The 15,314-nt window shown below is 49.1% G+C and overlaps 1 protein-coding gene across 1 annotated transcript in view; it reads right to left on the bottom strand.

The window, feature by feature from the left end:
• Positions 1 to 15,314, bottom strand: part of FRMD4A (FERM domain containing 4A) — a 189,342-nt gene that overhangs the window by 123,252 nt on the left and 50,776 nt on the right. The window contains 1 exon segment of the mRNA XM_009882937.1: positions 11,213 to 11,278. Within this exon segment, the coding sequence (XP_009881239.1) occupies positions 11,213 to 11,278 (66 nt within the window).

The raw sequence follows: 15,314 nt of genomic DNA, 5'->3' as shown, positions 1-15,314 counted from the left end.
AGAGTCCTCTCCAAAAATAGGGATAAATCACTAAACCAAAATCTATACTATTAATCAATTTTCCCGAAGATAAACACCTTCCAGAGCTGGCGCGTTTGCTGGCTTTACCTCCAAGTGTCTGGTCTGACCCGCTACCAAGATAGCATCATCTTCAAAGTTGGGACAGAGACTGAAGCTTCCTCCCAAGGCAGGTTTAGATTTGTGCTTCTTCCTCCCCAAATATGGGCGCTTTCCCAGCAAAGCTAATAACAGCAGAGTTTTCATTCAAACATAATGGTGGTGAGCCGTCTCTGAGTGCAGAAAGACAGGAAAGTGAAAGACATCCTATCTGTATTAACAAACTCTCTCCCAAAAGCATCACTTCTCTGGGAGAGGTCGGGAGGGGAATGGAAGGGGAGAATGAGCACATGTCATGTTGCTCATGATGAGGTCATGCAGTTTTTTTTAAAGCATGACCCAATTATAAGCCGAGAACTATCTCCTCTGTCCTGAAAATTAGAAAAGCTGATGGTTTTTCTGATGACATCCCATACCGCGGCCGACATGAGTGCCACAGGCAGTCTTTCCGTGCTTGCAGCGGATGCTGTGCCTGCCTCGCTCCGTCTCCGGGCACCGAACTCACGGGCGCGCTGCCGTCAGCAAGCTAGCGCATCGCTGGGGGAGGAGGGGAATTTGGGAGAATAAACCACCCAAGAGAGACACAAATCCATTTCGACATCAGATCGCCCAAAGCTTCCTCATGAGTAGGCACTTCCTCGAAACAAAGACAGAAAGGACCAACAAGCCACACACTGCAAATACGGTGAAGGTTGGGGGATGGAGATTTGCTCTATCACTTGGGGAGGCATTTTGCACCGTTTCCAAAGAGACTGGGCCTAAAAAAACACACTCCTGGGCAAAGGCAGCAGGAGCGGATGGGGAATGTAGAGGGAGAGGTGGGCTGGGCAGGGCACCCAGGTCTTTCTTGGCAAGGGCAGCGCGGTCTCCTCGCATCCCCACACTGCCCATCCCCAGCGTCTTGGCCCCTCTGTGTGGTCGCAGATGTCTCTTTTCCCTCGCACGCCGCAGGCAGCGGGGCAAACCAACCCCAGCACCCTTTGCTGGTAGCACCACGGTGCCAGGCCCAGCTCCGTTTTGATTCGCTCGGTGACATTGCCATGTGTGATGCTGAAACCCATGTCTGTGCGAGCACACGCCGGCTGCCCCAAACTAACCACCCCAAATGCATCGCTGCGGGCAAACCATTCCAACCTGACACCGTGCGGCCACGGCTGGCTGCCACCTGTGGTTACCTGCAGCAAGGTAAAGGGAAAGGAAGCCATTTCCCAGTGAGATGGTCGAGCTTAAGACCCATTTTGGTCATTACATGCAATACCCCTGAGCCCAGGAGCCTCACTCGTGGCCAAGGCTTTTACTGCGCCATGCCAAAGAGCCTTTTGGATGAAAGTTGAGATCTTTTCTCTAAGCTGCATTCACTTGTGGCTGAAAAGGAAAGGGAATAGAAAACCATTTTCTATAAGCCGAGAATTGTAGCTTAGACAATCAAGCCTGGCATCTCTCATTCACTATCAACCGAGGATTTGTACTGCGCAGCCCGATGGCAGCAATAAGGGGAAATGCTCCATCCTGAAATGCTAGTTCGGATTGGAAATGCACATTTTTTACCTTGGCTTGAAAGTAAATCTGCTATGCTGCCTCGCTCATCATTTCTTCTGAGCTACTCTCTTCCAGACTGTTCAATATCTCTTGAAATCATCTGGTACATACGTTATTATTTTTCAAAATTGCTTGCTCAGACCATGCTATAAAAAATAATTTTCTATTTCCATTTCCACTGCCTTCCAGGAGGCAGCTTTTGTCCTGTGACACATTTAGCACTTTCTTGCCTGAATTTACTATTTGGCTTTCTTGTCCAGCCAGAAGGACATGAAAGGAGGAGTTGGAGCCAAAGCAGGACTGATCTGACCACATGTAACCATCCACAGTGTGACCACCTACACGAGACCTAATTGCAGAGTGTCCTTTTGCAGTCAAGGAGAGAAAGGGGCTCAATTCATTTCAGATGATCCATTTTAGGATGACCTCAGGCATGCCCTACAAGTGCCCTACTCTCTCCACCGCCTGTAAAAGCCCAGCTCAGGCACAGAGGCCCATGCTGTATGTGCCTCAAGTTTAACAAGATGAACCTCACCAGTGACCAACATGGACTGGATCAAGCGGGTGCTCAGGCAAGCTGGGGATGGGGGCAAGGGACAGGACACAGCACTGACACAAGGGCTGGTCTACCATGAAGGAGCAGCCATGGAGAGCAGAAGGAGCTCCATGCATTTCAGCCTCACCATCCTGTTGCTAAACCCAACTTATTTCCAGCTTTGGGCTTGGTGGTGCCCTGTGGCTGAGCCCTGCAGTGTCCCCAGGGAGGGAGAAGTGAAGCTGAGGAACGTTGGATTGTCCATGGGTGGAGCAGCATCTCATGGGCTACAATGATGTATTTCACAGCCACTCTTGGACACTCGCAGGTTGGCCCAGGCACGAACAAAAGCTCCACTGAAGCCACAGAGCAGCTGAGCCAGGCAGAAACAATGGTGAATTTCTGAATTTCTCCCAAGTAATTGTGAGTGAGACCTTTTCTCTGTAAAAGAGCCATTATATGCTGGATGTGCCATTCCTGTACTGGTGTATATGGTGGGAGGTCACCAGGACAATTTAAACTGATGATGCTCTACAAAACTTTAGGAGTTAACTTATGAGAAAGATCTTTCTCCATTCACCAGATGTTTTACTGGGATTGTCACCAGCATCCCCCTCAGTAAGTCTGAAAAGCTCCATGTGTGCTCAAAATTAAGGGTATCTGACAAATTTTAGACGAACAACTGAAAAAAAAAAAAAATTACTGAATATTTTCACCCACATTTAGCCAGCTGTAAAGAATCTCCAGCTCTCAGCACATGCGGTATGAATAAACATATGTCTTCAGTTTATCTCTCCCCTGACAGCTCATGGATAGCTCCCCAGCCTGTATTAGTTTAAATGCAATTTATTCTGGAAGACTGATAATAGGGATATTGATTATGCAGGCCCTTGGAAATCACACCCTCATTTCACTCCATGGAGGCGCATGATTGCCATTCCCTGTTTATTTTCTTATGAGGCATTTTGCTGTGGGAGTCTGTTCCCTGAGGCTCCTAACGTGGCACCTGATAGATGTGCAGGGTTCGGTTACAGAGGTCTTAGGGCACGAAAGGACAAAACCCACCCTCAGGTGTCTTCAGAAACCATCAGGCAGCTCAGAAAGAGGGGAACATGCAGCATTACTGTGCCAGGGAAGCATCATCCCTTCCAGTTAACCTCCTCAAGACACAGAAGTACCTCTGCCGTAGGCAAGGTCAGCCCTGACCTGACTCATTCTCTGCGGTCACTTTGCTCTCAGCAGCTACTGCCCCCTGCCTCCACCTGTCCCACCTTCTGCCAATGCTCCTCCCATGCCTATACAGACCCGGAGGCACCTGAGCAACAAATCTGGAGGCACTGAGCTATCCCTGCTGGGTTTCATTAATTTCCAGTCTTGCCTTTCCTAGACACAGCTTTGCTTTCTCTAGAGCTGCTTGAGCAGATTGACCTTCGCTGCACGGCAGATCCCCCTGAGGGTCTCCATGCTCCCCTTCCATTTGGGCTTACTGCTGATCTCTGCCCTGGAGCTGTGCACTGTACCTGACCTCTTCAAATCTTGTTCCTGGTGAACTCATCGACTAGCATGACCTGTCACCTTGCTCCCCACAGCCTGCCATGCTGGCATCTGACCTTAGAGCATGTTCTCCTCTGGCAGGTCCATCCTTTGAGGGCCATCCATAGCACAGGGGCCATGTGCATTCTCACTGAACATCATGGTCACCCACGGTGAGCTCAGGGAAGCCTGGAGCACCCAGCACACCTATGAGCTTCTGGGCTTGGACCAGCCTCTTGGGGCCAGCACCACTGCATTGGCCTTGCTGGAGCCCAGCCAGGGTGCACAGCAGAGACTCTTCCACTCCAAGTTTCTGAGTCCTGCTCAGGATTTCCCTCTGAGATGTTCATTCCACCTCCTGTCCCAAATCAGTTTTGCCCTTGTACTTGAGCCTTTCCACCTTCACCCTTCCTGAGATCCCTCTTTGGCTCTTCATCTGAATTGTTCACTCCCCACCTCTGCACATCAAATTTCTTTCTCTTCTGCCTCTGTGCTCTTCCATTTCCATTTCCCAGCAAACACTCTCCCCTCCAGGCTTGACTTGTGTGGGCTTCTGCGTTCACTGGAGCCTAAACTGAGAAATGAGCCCCAAAGCTACAGCCCTCCAGCCTGACACCAGATGCTCTGTAGGCCACGGATGGCGGTGGTAGATGCTTTTTGGGGAAATCAGCAGGGATCTGTAGAGCAGCTCAACACAGACATGCCTTGCAGGCTGAAGGGCTGGGTTTGGGAGCAGACTTGACTCTCCTGGTCCATTTTTCATTTATGCATTAATCTGCTCTAAGGCAACATCTAGGTATTGTGCAACAGCCTTGTGTGCAGGAAGTGCACTGACTGGCAAAGCCAACAATGCTCCCAGCATGACATTACCCTTGGAGCAATGCTAAACATATCTTCCTAATGTTATTTTTCCATAAACAGCCAACTTTTCAGCAGAAAAGGTCTTAACTCAGAGCTCGCTGGTTGCTCAGTGAGACCACAGATCTGAATCTCTGGTCCAGGCTCCCACCTCCCTTTGTGTAGGGCAGTCTCTTCTCCATCCCTCCACATCCCACAGTGACTGAATCCAGCTGTCCATGTGCCCCATTTGCAGTCACGCTTGCTGTATTTAAGTTGATCAGATCTCTCAAACAGGGACATAAGAAGCAGTGGAAGGCCAGGAGGAGTCTTCCCTGCAGGAGAGAGAGGGCTTCACACCGTTCATCTGCCAGGAGCCACAGGCTGTGGAGGGGGAATTGCATTGTTTGTCCCGGAGATGTAAATCCCACCTCAGACACTTCTACAGCTCTACGGGTTGATCCAAAGCTGTGGATCTCAATAATTTTTACTGCCAAAGATGTTAAAAAATCTACTTTGCAATTTTCCAAAGACTTACTGAGCTGGACTATAGTCTTACTCTTGCTGTAGTAAATCAGGATTTGTTTTTGAAATCAGACTTATACCAGAGTCCTAGCACTGCAGTTAGGGAAAACAAAGCCTCTTTTCCAGAAAGCAGACCTGAGCACCCCTTCATTTCCAACCCATTTTAAATTATGATCCAAATCCAATTTTTGCACATTTTTCTCGGTGCAAGGGACTGGATCCTGCCAGATTTCTAGCAAATAACTCCACTCGAGTTCAGCCTGGCCCCCAGTTATTTGTCTGCCCTATAGAAAACATGCGCTTTTTTTTTTTTTTTTTTTTGAGAGGAGCAACACATCAACCCACAACCTACAAAGCCGCTCAGAAGACAGTTGTCAGGCCAATGCTGAGCCTCTGCAATAAGATGAAGGGACACTTTCCAGCTGCGTTGTTGCAGGGATGGAGAGTTTGGGTGGGAAGCGGGGATGCGGGGATCCTCCCTCGGACGCTCACCACGGGCATCACTGCCAGCCTGTCCCAGCCCTGCCCTATAGGACATGCCCTATAAGCAACCCCAGCAATATATTCACGGTGCTGCTCCTGCAGGGGTGTAAGGAGGGCAGTGGGGCCGGTGGGGCCGTACTCACCCTCTTGCCCGCTCCTGTCTCCTCGCTCCCAGCCCAGCGCCGGCCGCTGCTGCCTTCTGCAGCGATGGTTAAAAGCGCTTTTGGAGCAGAGCCTGCAAGCGCTGCAGGGAACCGTGCTGCCTCTCCCGCATGGCCAGGACAGCTACTGGCACCCAAACGTCTCCATTTACGGTCAGGGCCATGCAACTGCATTTCTGCATCAGCCTGGGAGCTGGTGCTTTTAAAGGGATCCCCGGTTTTGGCAGTAGAGCAGGGCTGGACACCATTTTTCTGCATTTTTTTTTTTTTTTTTGGTTTCCCAGGGGAGATTCAGCCCATCCTGGGGCTTGCTTATCCTGCCCCGAGGATGGGATATATTGCTGTGGTCCTCATGCAAAACCTGTATCCAAAATTAGACAGCTTGTCCCTGATGGCAGACCATCCTCTGTACCATCTAAAGGGGAACTTCTGCACTTTTTCCGCCATGCCAGCCCAGATAATCACCCTACTTACTGGCATACAAAAGTGAGACAGCAAGAAAATGCAGTTAAACCCCTACTGACTGCAATTTCCTGAGCAATACTGAAAATATTGCAAAAACTCTAACAGCACCTTGGGAACATTTTATTTCTCCCTCTAATTGTTATTAGTGGAGTTATTGCCCTCAAAAGATGCTGCACCTTCCCCAGGACAGCATGCCTCAGCCTGGCCCCAGCAAGGCTGAACGTGGAGGAGCAAGGGACACCAGTGTGCTCTGAACTGAGCATCCCCACCGGCACGGCCATGCTGGTGACAGCCATCTGTGTGGTGGTGAATCACCAGCCCACCAGGCATCTTGCCAGCCTGGTGTTGGCTCACAGATACCAGCATCTCCCAGTCTGGCTTGGAGGTGGTTCCTGGGGATGAGATGCTGAAGCACGGCAGGCATGCTGGAGACAAGTCCTGCACTCCTGAAGGACTCCTAAACTGTTTTAGCAGAGTCAGTGTGCAAGGCAAAATGTTGGAAAGGGATGTTCTGTGCATCCCATTAATTGTGGCTGTACATAAACACATATTGCTGTTAACGTGGTTTTGGACGCGCTTGCATCGCAGCTGGGAGATAGAAATGCTGCAAGCTTACCTAGCTTACCCCGAGCTGTTTGGGTAGCAAGAGTCACTTAAGAAGTGATAACGTGGACATTCAGGTGGGTTAACATCCCCAATACCTACAGACGAGCGTGGTGCTGACCCCCACGCCTCTCCCCGGCTCTTCCAAATCAGGCTCAGTGCTCCTTGAGGAGAAGGTTAGAAACCAAAAGCACAGTTATTTCCTACTATCAAATTTCAGAGCCCTCCAGACCCCACAGACGGCTCTGCTACGAGCCTCAGATGAGCTCTATTTCTGCAATAACTCCTCCTGAGAGAAAGAATTAGGAGGCTTAACACTTCGGGATGACAGTTGCCGGAGCGGCCGTCAGATAACAGACACCAGCAGCAGGCACAGGAGCCAGGAGCGAGCCAGGCCGCCTCATTCAGCCAGCCCGGAAAAAAAAACAACCATGTTTATAAAAACCCACATGAAAAAGAACGAATTGCCAATTACGCAGAAGTCTTTAAATAACGCAATGCAAACCTTTCATGTGCAGCTGACAAATGATACACGGTCACAGGGAAATAATATAACAGATAGGGAGGCTGAGAGCAGGGAATGTGAGCAAATCCATTTTGCAGAAGCCAGAAAGGGGACTTGCTTGCTGAAAAGGATTAGCTGGATAAAGCCAAACACTTTAAAAAAAAAACTGTATTAGAAACTAAACACGCATCAAACAGAAACAGGAAAAAAACCCAGATTGTAAGAGGATCCAAGGAGCGACGCTCTGCTCCTGTTCAGAAAGAAAATGCTGTCAAAAAAATATCCTATATAAACTTGCCACACACCCCAGACCATCAACAGGCATTTATCAAATGAAACACATACGAAATGCAACTCTTCTTCCTAATCCCAAGTCAAACGGGCTTTGAGTTTCAGACCCTCAGGAAGAGATTTCCATATTATCCTCCTCTGTCTCCGTTTATGATTAGCCCTTCTAAATTTCAGCATTTATCTGACAAAACACATTGGGGAGGGCTTTCTTTCATCCGCAAAGCCTGTGTTTCTGCTTTTCCTTAGTTGCTGCTGTACCGCACTGCAGCCGCTCAACTTGGGAGGAAAAGACTTTAGTCAAGACCCTTTGATTGACTAAACCCAGGATCACTTTCCTGGTGGTGGTAACCCCAAGCCCTTGTCTTACGTGCCAACACCAAAGCAAGCCGGCATTCACAGAAGGGGTTATAAATGCTGCCTCTGAGCCAAAATCTTACTTTTGGGGCTCAGTAATGCAAATAAAACATAAGTGCATGAGGGGTCCTGCTGGCAATAGCTGTGTGGCCAGTCTGAGTGGTCTTTGGAGTTTCGGGGGAGAATCTGTGATGGTGAAACATTTCAATCTGGTGTGGTGGAGCTGTCACACAGAGCCAAGGTTGACTCCTGCGAGCAACCACAGGAGCACAGTTACCGCTTACCATCCTCCTGCAGCCTGAGGTATGGTCCTCGTTAACCACCACTTGATATGTTTCGAATGACATATTCATAAACCCCTGAGTCTGATCACAGCTAATTTGCAGACAAAAAAGGCAGTACATTTGCTTAATACACTGCTTTTTGCAAACACCCTGATCATTCCCAGATGCATGTTTCTGCCCAGCAGCACTCGAGGCAGCGGGAGAGGAAATAATTGCAGCTCCCGAGAGTCACCGGCCTAAGCAGTTTCAAGATGCTCCAGGAGCCCTCCTGCATCCGTTCGAGGGAGCTGTACCCATCTCCCTCCTTCCATCAGTCCCAGCTTCTTCTGCTGTTTTTTTCCACACCAAAATAAAGCAGCAGAATCTCCGAACCCTTCTCTAAGCAGACCACTTCATATCACGCACTCAAGCACTGCAGGGCTGTCTGAAGCCAGATACAGGTGAGGATGGCATTTTGATCTCACCTACGGTAGAGAAATCAGTTCTACTGATTTCCACCGGTCTCTCCGAAACTTGCCCTAAGAGTGTGAAATTAGCTATGGAAAAGCTTCCAGGAAAGGTTGAGGTTGGTGGGAAGGAGGAAATTTCACAAGAGAATTTGAGAACCTGGTGCCTGAGCGATTCAACCCAACGCAGGTCTGGATGCTGAGGCCCAACACAGCTATGGAGGAATCTCTTTCCTGGAATAAACCAGTAGATCAGCCCTCTGTTTCAGCTCATGGCAAGATACTCAAAGCAGAATACAGCTTTGAAGTGACAGCCTTGAGGTTGGATGAACATTTTATTTACGACTTCTTATTCAGTTCAGCTATGAGATAAGGTAATAACAAAAATAATGGTGCTCAGAACTTACAAAGCAACTTTTATCTGAAATCTTAGCACAAGTTACAAACAGTATGGGTCAGCTGGACAGATTTCCCCTGGCAAAGCGCACATTGCTCCTGGAGGGAGCCTAGTTGATTTGGGACCTGCCAGGGCAAAGCAACGCTTATCTGGGTCACATCAGCCCGCTCCTGCCCGAGTAGAGCAGCCCCAGGACCACCCCAAAGCTGGTGGCTTTGGAATTGGAGACACACTTGAATCCAAACATCCTCTTCCTCTGTCGTCTGCTCCACCCAAAAGCGATTTATTTACTATTGCCCCAAGTAGAGGCTACCTAACACCATTGAAAAACCTCATTTAATCAGAGAACCCCGTACATGTATGGGCACAGCGCTGCTCAGAGAGCTGGGTCAACCTGCACGCAACAGAGGTTACTGCTTTCTCCGGGTATGAATTTTTCATAGTCACACCTCCTGGCTTTCCCCATTCATACATTACTTGAAAACAGCAACACAATTTATTGTACGATTAAAATTCAGTCACGGGTCACTTGCAAACTAGTTGGTGTGATTTACAGAGCAATCCGCTTCCTACATTGATCACTAGAAATTCCCACTGAAGGCGTGATCAAACAGTTCAAAAAAATAATCATGTGATATTGTTTCTGGTCACTCAGGAATGGACACAGAGATTCCCAAACCAGCCTCCCCAGCTGTCATCTGTGATTTTTTGGTGTTGATTAAAAAAAAAAATGAAACAAGCAAATTGGCCAGGACAGCTTATACAGATTTTTATTTTTTTTTTTTGCACTGTGATTATTAATATTGGGAGCAGTGCTTGAGCAGAGCTGTTCTTCAATAACCCATTCATTTTTAATAGAACTAAGAAAAATTTAAAAAGGTGTTTATATGAAATAGGAAGCCAAGTGCTGCATCTTTGTGATGAAGGTGGCTGGACTTCCCCCGGCCAGGCTGCTGAGCCTCAGCAAGCCCGCTGCAGCCCGATGCAGGGATGCTCACAACGCAGAGACCGTTTGGTATGGTGGTTTCTTTTAATTAGTCATCCCGATTTAGCTGTTCTCATTCCAGCCCTGCCCTGGCTAGTTCATAGTTAGCTGGGCACTCGAGGACTGTCTCAGAGAGCTGAGGGATTTCGCCTCCTCGATGACTAAGTACCTGAAAATGCGTTACCCATTAACATTTTGTAAATGGCATTTTTAAGCAACTTTCCGGAAAGCAAGGCTGAATGTGCTTCCGACGATTCAAGTCGCCTTCAGCAATCCCCATTCAGGTTTGCCTGTGCTGGGTAGGATCCTGCCCTTATCAGCTGCGTTGGGGAATTTGGGCAACTATGGGAAGTTTCATTTCCTGCTTCTTGGGCTGCCTGTGGCTGGCCGGCAGAGTTTGTAAAAGGAAAGACATTCTTCTAATTCTTGTTATTAACCCATTGTTGATCTCCAAGACAGGAGCCAAAATTGTCAGAAGAGCTCAGGATGCTTCAGCTTCCATCAGCCCATCGTTATACATCCAGCACCAGCCTCTCATTTTTCCTAATTTTCCATATTTTATTTTTCAAACAAAAAATAAGGCAGATGGAGCACAGACTTATTTAAATGCATGTTTGTGTTTGACACATGATTTACAACCTCTGTAATGTCTCAAGCAACGCATTGCCCGCGGCACCACAGCCTCTGCTGCTGCCGGCACAGACGGGCACGTGGGGCATCGCCACCTCTGGCACGGAGCCCAGCGGCACACCCCAGACACGAAGGACGGCAAGTAGAGAAGATGCAAACAAATGCTAGAGGTATTTTAAGCAGATGCAATACATTTCTCCAAGCTAAGCAACGCCTCAAAAAATAGCTAAGTGATATAGTAACAGTGTCAAAAATGACCAGAGCTGCTTTTCTATCGCTCTGGCAGTGACTGGGACAGTTTTGGCACAGAATAAAGCAAAATGTGTGCTGAATTAGTCCTTCCCACAGATATGTCTTCGCAGATCCTCCCCACCCAGCACTAATGCAGCCTCCCCGAGCTCTGCATGCAGCCATGGCATGCAGTTGCTGAGAAAAGCAGCTGTGGAACCCTTTTCTCTCCCCACCCCAGTGAAAATCTGCAGCCGTAGCAAACGCTCATGTGGGGAAGTGTGCGGTTCCTACCTGAACGAGGAGCTCCAGCTTCCTGTCGTCGAGGAGGTGCACTTGGCATCTGCGGCCCTCCGTCATCTGCAAGAGAGAAGAGGCATGTGTGTCATCAGGGCGCTCGGCTTTCCAGCTCGGCACGTGGCTGCCGGCTCCCCCGGCGCAAGCTGGAGGCTTTAATTCTCTGTGGTGCTTTCAGTCTGTGTTTGTTTGTATTGTTGGTTGTTTTTTTTTTTTTAATTAATCCCCCTTCTTTTGGCACCAGGGGAAAGCAAAGGCTGGAAGGAGGAAAAGAAAAGCCACCCCGGGTAGCTGTCACGGAGCAGCGCGTGGCGTCTGCTTTGGGGCAGCTGCGGGGAGGAGGTTGTTCCACTGTGAAAAATGGGGCCAGGGGGACAATTTGCAATGCAGGGGCCCCGACATTTCATGCTGCAGCCTCCAGCTTTGCAGCCGGCTTGGCCGGCAGAGGGGCCATCCAGACAAATTTGCACCAAACCCCTCGACAGCAGTGATTCAGCCGTCCCGGAGGTGGCACAGAGCAAGTGAAGCTCCTGCCTGGGCCGTGCTCACGGTGCTCCCTGGGGTTGCACCAGCTGCTCCTTTGGGCCTGAATCCCAAAATGGACTTGTCCTACTTGGGGTGTCCTAGTTAAGATCATAGAATAGTTTAGACTGGAAGGGACCTTGAGGATCATCCAGTTCCAACCCCCCTGCCATGGGCAGGGACACCTCCCACCAGCCCAGGTTGCTACAAGCCCCTTTCAACCTGGCCTTGAACACCTCCAGGGATGGGGCAGCCTCAGCTTCTCTGGACAATCTGGCAACCTCATCTCCATTTCCATGCTCATCCCCATGCCCATGTCCATGTCCAGGCCCATCTCCACCTCCATCTCCATCTCCATGCCTATGCCTATGCCTATGCCCATCCCCATCCCCATCTCCATCCAATGTACCACTGGAGCCACTCGAGATATTATTATATTGGTCCACAGGTGCTTCCATACCAGTATAGTTTATTACAACTGTTAACAAATGATATCAATAAAACTTTTAGGTATAGAAGACTATTTCTTCCAAGGTCCTGTAGATTGAGATGCTAAGAAATAAATGAGCCACAGCCTGAGGAAACTCCTCGACAGTCGGTCAAGCCCTTTCCTGGCTCTCCTCTTGCACAGAGCACCGTAAGTGAGGAGCAACTTTGCTTTGCAGAGTTACAGATCCGGACTCAGCCCTGCAAAGCCCTTCAGCGCACACAGGCACAAGCGCAATCCTGCTATCTGCTAATGGGATATGGACTGCCTAAGCCTCTTTAGCTCTTGGAAATCCCTTCCTCAGCACGACTTAGGCAGTACGCAGGCAGCCCCCCTGGCGTGGTCTTGCCCACGGCACTCACGCATGCCTGGACCCAGCTCAACCCCACAGCATGGCTCAGTCACACAGGGATCCACCACCCTCCAGTCAAGGTACCTTCCTGAGCTCTGCATGGATCCCCAGCTCAATTTAATGATATTTCTTGCCATGGCAAGTCCTAAAGCATCACCAGAAGGGAGCAGAGAGTCCGCGGGAACCTGACAGGTGGGTACAGGCTGTCGGGGATGCGGCTGCTGCAGCACCCTGAGCATTTCTGCCCTCATCCATCACCTCTCCCCACCGGTGACAGCTGAGCTGAGCCCCTGATGCAAAGCTGCCTTGCAGAGAGCAGGGAGATGTGGGCTTGGGGGGTTAACTGAGGACAGCTTGGCTTTCTGCTTTAGCTCTGCGGGTTAAAAATCACCCGCTCAGGTGGCTTGATGGGGCCAGACACGCTGGCATCCAGGAGGCAGTAGTGAAGGGCAGCTGGCAATGCCCCACCATAAACTTCACCCATCTGAGAGCCCAGGCGATGTATGGCCATTGCCATGGGCTCTACAACCTTGGCCATCTCCAGCAGCATCACCTTCACCCTGCCGGTTGCAGGTGGATGCTCCTGTGCTCCCTCTTGCCAGCTCTGTCCCACAGCCACCTTCCTCTTTCCCAGGACCAGGACAGACCGAGCCTTCTCCTGGCCCTAGCCTCTTCCCCATAGCAAAAATTCAGATGGGCCAACAACTCTGTTGAGCCTCAATCCGGCCATGCAAGATATGGAGTTCATTATGAGAAATCTTCAGTCAAAATGAGCCTTTCCCTTCAACTCATCCCAAATTTACAATCCTGGCATGCACAATCCCATGCGATCCAAGCAGACTTTACCCCCGTTGTTACTCACACCAGAACGCCTCTGGAGTATTGTGTGCACTAAATAACATCGCTTTGCTTCTCGTTTTCCCTGAGCACAACTGGAGCCTGGGCATTGCAGCCAAAGGAAAGCCTTGTAAAACAAGGCTTCTCATAAATGTCAGCCAGTTACCACCATGGCAATAAATTGTCTTCTTACTAGAGTTTCCTCCGGTAAGTAATGTCATGCAAAATATGGCTTGTCATAAGGTATATTACTTGGCGAGTGAACTCCAAGAGGTTGAGATCTCTCTCATCCTCTTACTGTCACGTATCTGCTGCATCCCCAAGATGGTGAGGATGCACTGATATTCCAGTTTTAAGATGAGTTTACCCAAAGCAAGAGATAAAGCCGTGAGTTTATCGTGGCGGTAACATGTGATGGCAGGGATGGAAACAGTCCAGCTCTTGTGTGTTACACTCCATAGGTTATACCAAAGTTGAAATAAGAATAAAAGAAGGTGAAAGGGGGAAGGGGGAAAATTTGCTGTGATGTTTGACTTTGTGCTTTAGTTTTTCAGCAAAGCACTTGCTTTCCATGTGGAGCTTCTTTAGCTCTTCATGCTTTTCCAACCCAGAGTTCCATATCCCCTTAGTGCTCTATCTGCTTAAAGAAATCCCAAATGCAAACAGCTGGTAACATGAAGTATCTGAATAAAGTGAAGCTCTGAAATGCAGCACATGATGGTTGACTAATTGCAAGGCATTTCATGAACATCACTTGCAGAAAAGGGAGAGGGAAGGCACACTGCTTTCACACCAGCTTGTGCCCAGCAGTTCTGTCCATCAGCGAAGTGGCTGTCAAAGGCCACGATCGTTTTTATAGTTGATCTCACAGTGTGTGAGCAGATAGCACGGCACGTACGTTATTTCTTTAGTGTCATCTTGTTTCTGTGCCTCTCAGGGGTTTGAATGTTCATATTACAGTCTAATGACGCCAGCTGATGGCCTGCAGGCCATGTCCACCTAGGCTATTCTGCACAAGAGAGGGTGAAGAGCTGCTGCAGGAGCTGGATGCATCAGCCACCGCACAGCCTTGGGGGGAGAAAGAGACCCAGCACTGGTCCCTGCTCCCAGTCCCAGGTACCAACGCAGATGGTAAAGGAGTGGTTTTGGAACCAGAGGCTCCAGGTTTTGTCTTGCATGATACCTTGAAGCTCAGAAGGACCATAACATACACGGCTGAAGATATGCTACAGTATTTCCTTCTGTAGACAGGATACCCAGCCATGGGGCTTTTCACTTCTCTTCAAAACAAATTATGTTTGCCAAGAGAAAAGAAAAGAAAGGAGAAGACAAACTTCCTATTTGATATAAACTGAAATATGATGGTCCTGCCTTCCCTCCTTTACGTTTTATTATTCCACCAAGTGTCTGAAGCCCACACTATGTGCATTTTTGCATCGTCAGATCAATACAAACCCTGCTAGGCTGTCTGAGCAAGAAATGGGAAAGTTTCAAAGCACGGCGAGAAGAAACTGATCTAGCACAGCCTGTCTGCGTGAAAGATGCTGTTTCTGATGCTCTGCAAATTGGCTGATCTGTGGTATCTGCTGCACTGCAATAGATGGGGCTGTGGCCGGCTCTGGGGAGACAAGTAAAGGAACCCTTTCTGCTTCTCTGTGTAACCAGGGAAGGGAAATCAACACCGAAGCCCTATAGATGGATACGTAGGAGCAGGAGGTCACTAAGCATGAGCTGAGCAGCACGAGTTGGGTGAAGGATGACTACAAGGAGTGAATTGAGTTTCTCCTCTCCCAAGGCTCTTACCCAGAGAAGGATGGGGGGAACTGAGAGCTAAGAGGCACAAAGGCATGGCTTTCCCTTCACCATGGAAAACCAAAGCAAAGAGACAAGAATCAACGGTT

Source organism: Charadrius vociferus, unplaced genomic scaffold (assembly GCF_000708025.1).
Source record: "Charadrius vociferus isolate BGI_N301 unplaced genomic scaffold, ASM70802v2 scaffold32, whole genome shotgun sequence".
Lineage (NCBI taxonomy): Eukaryota > Metazoa > Chordata > Aves > Charadriiformes > Charadriidae > Charadrius > Charadrius vociferus.
This window is presented reverse-complemented; position numbering and strand designations above follow the sequence as displayed.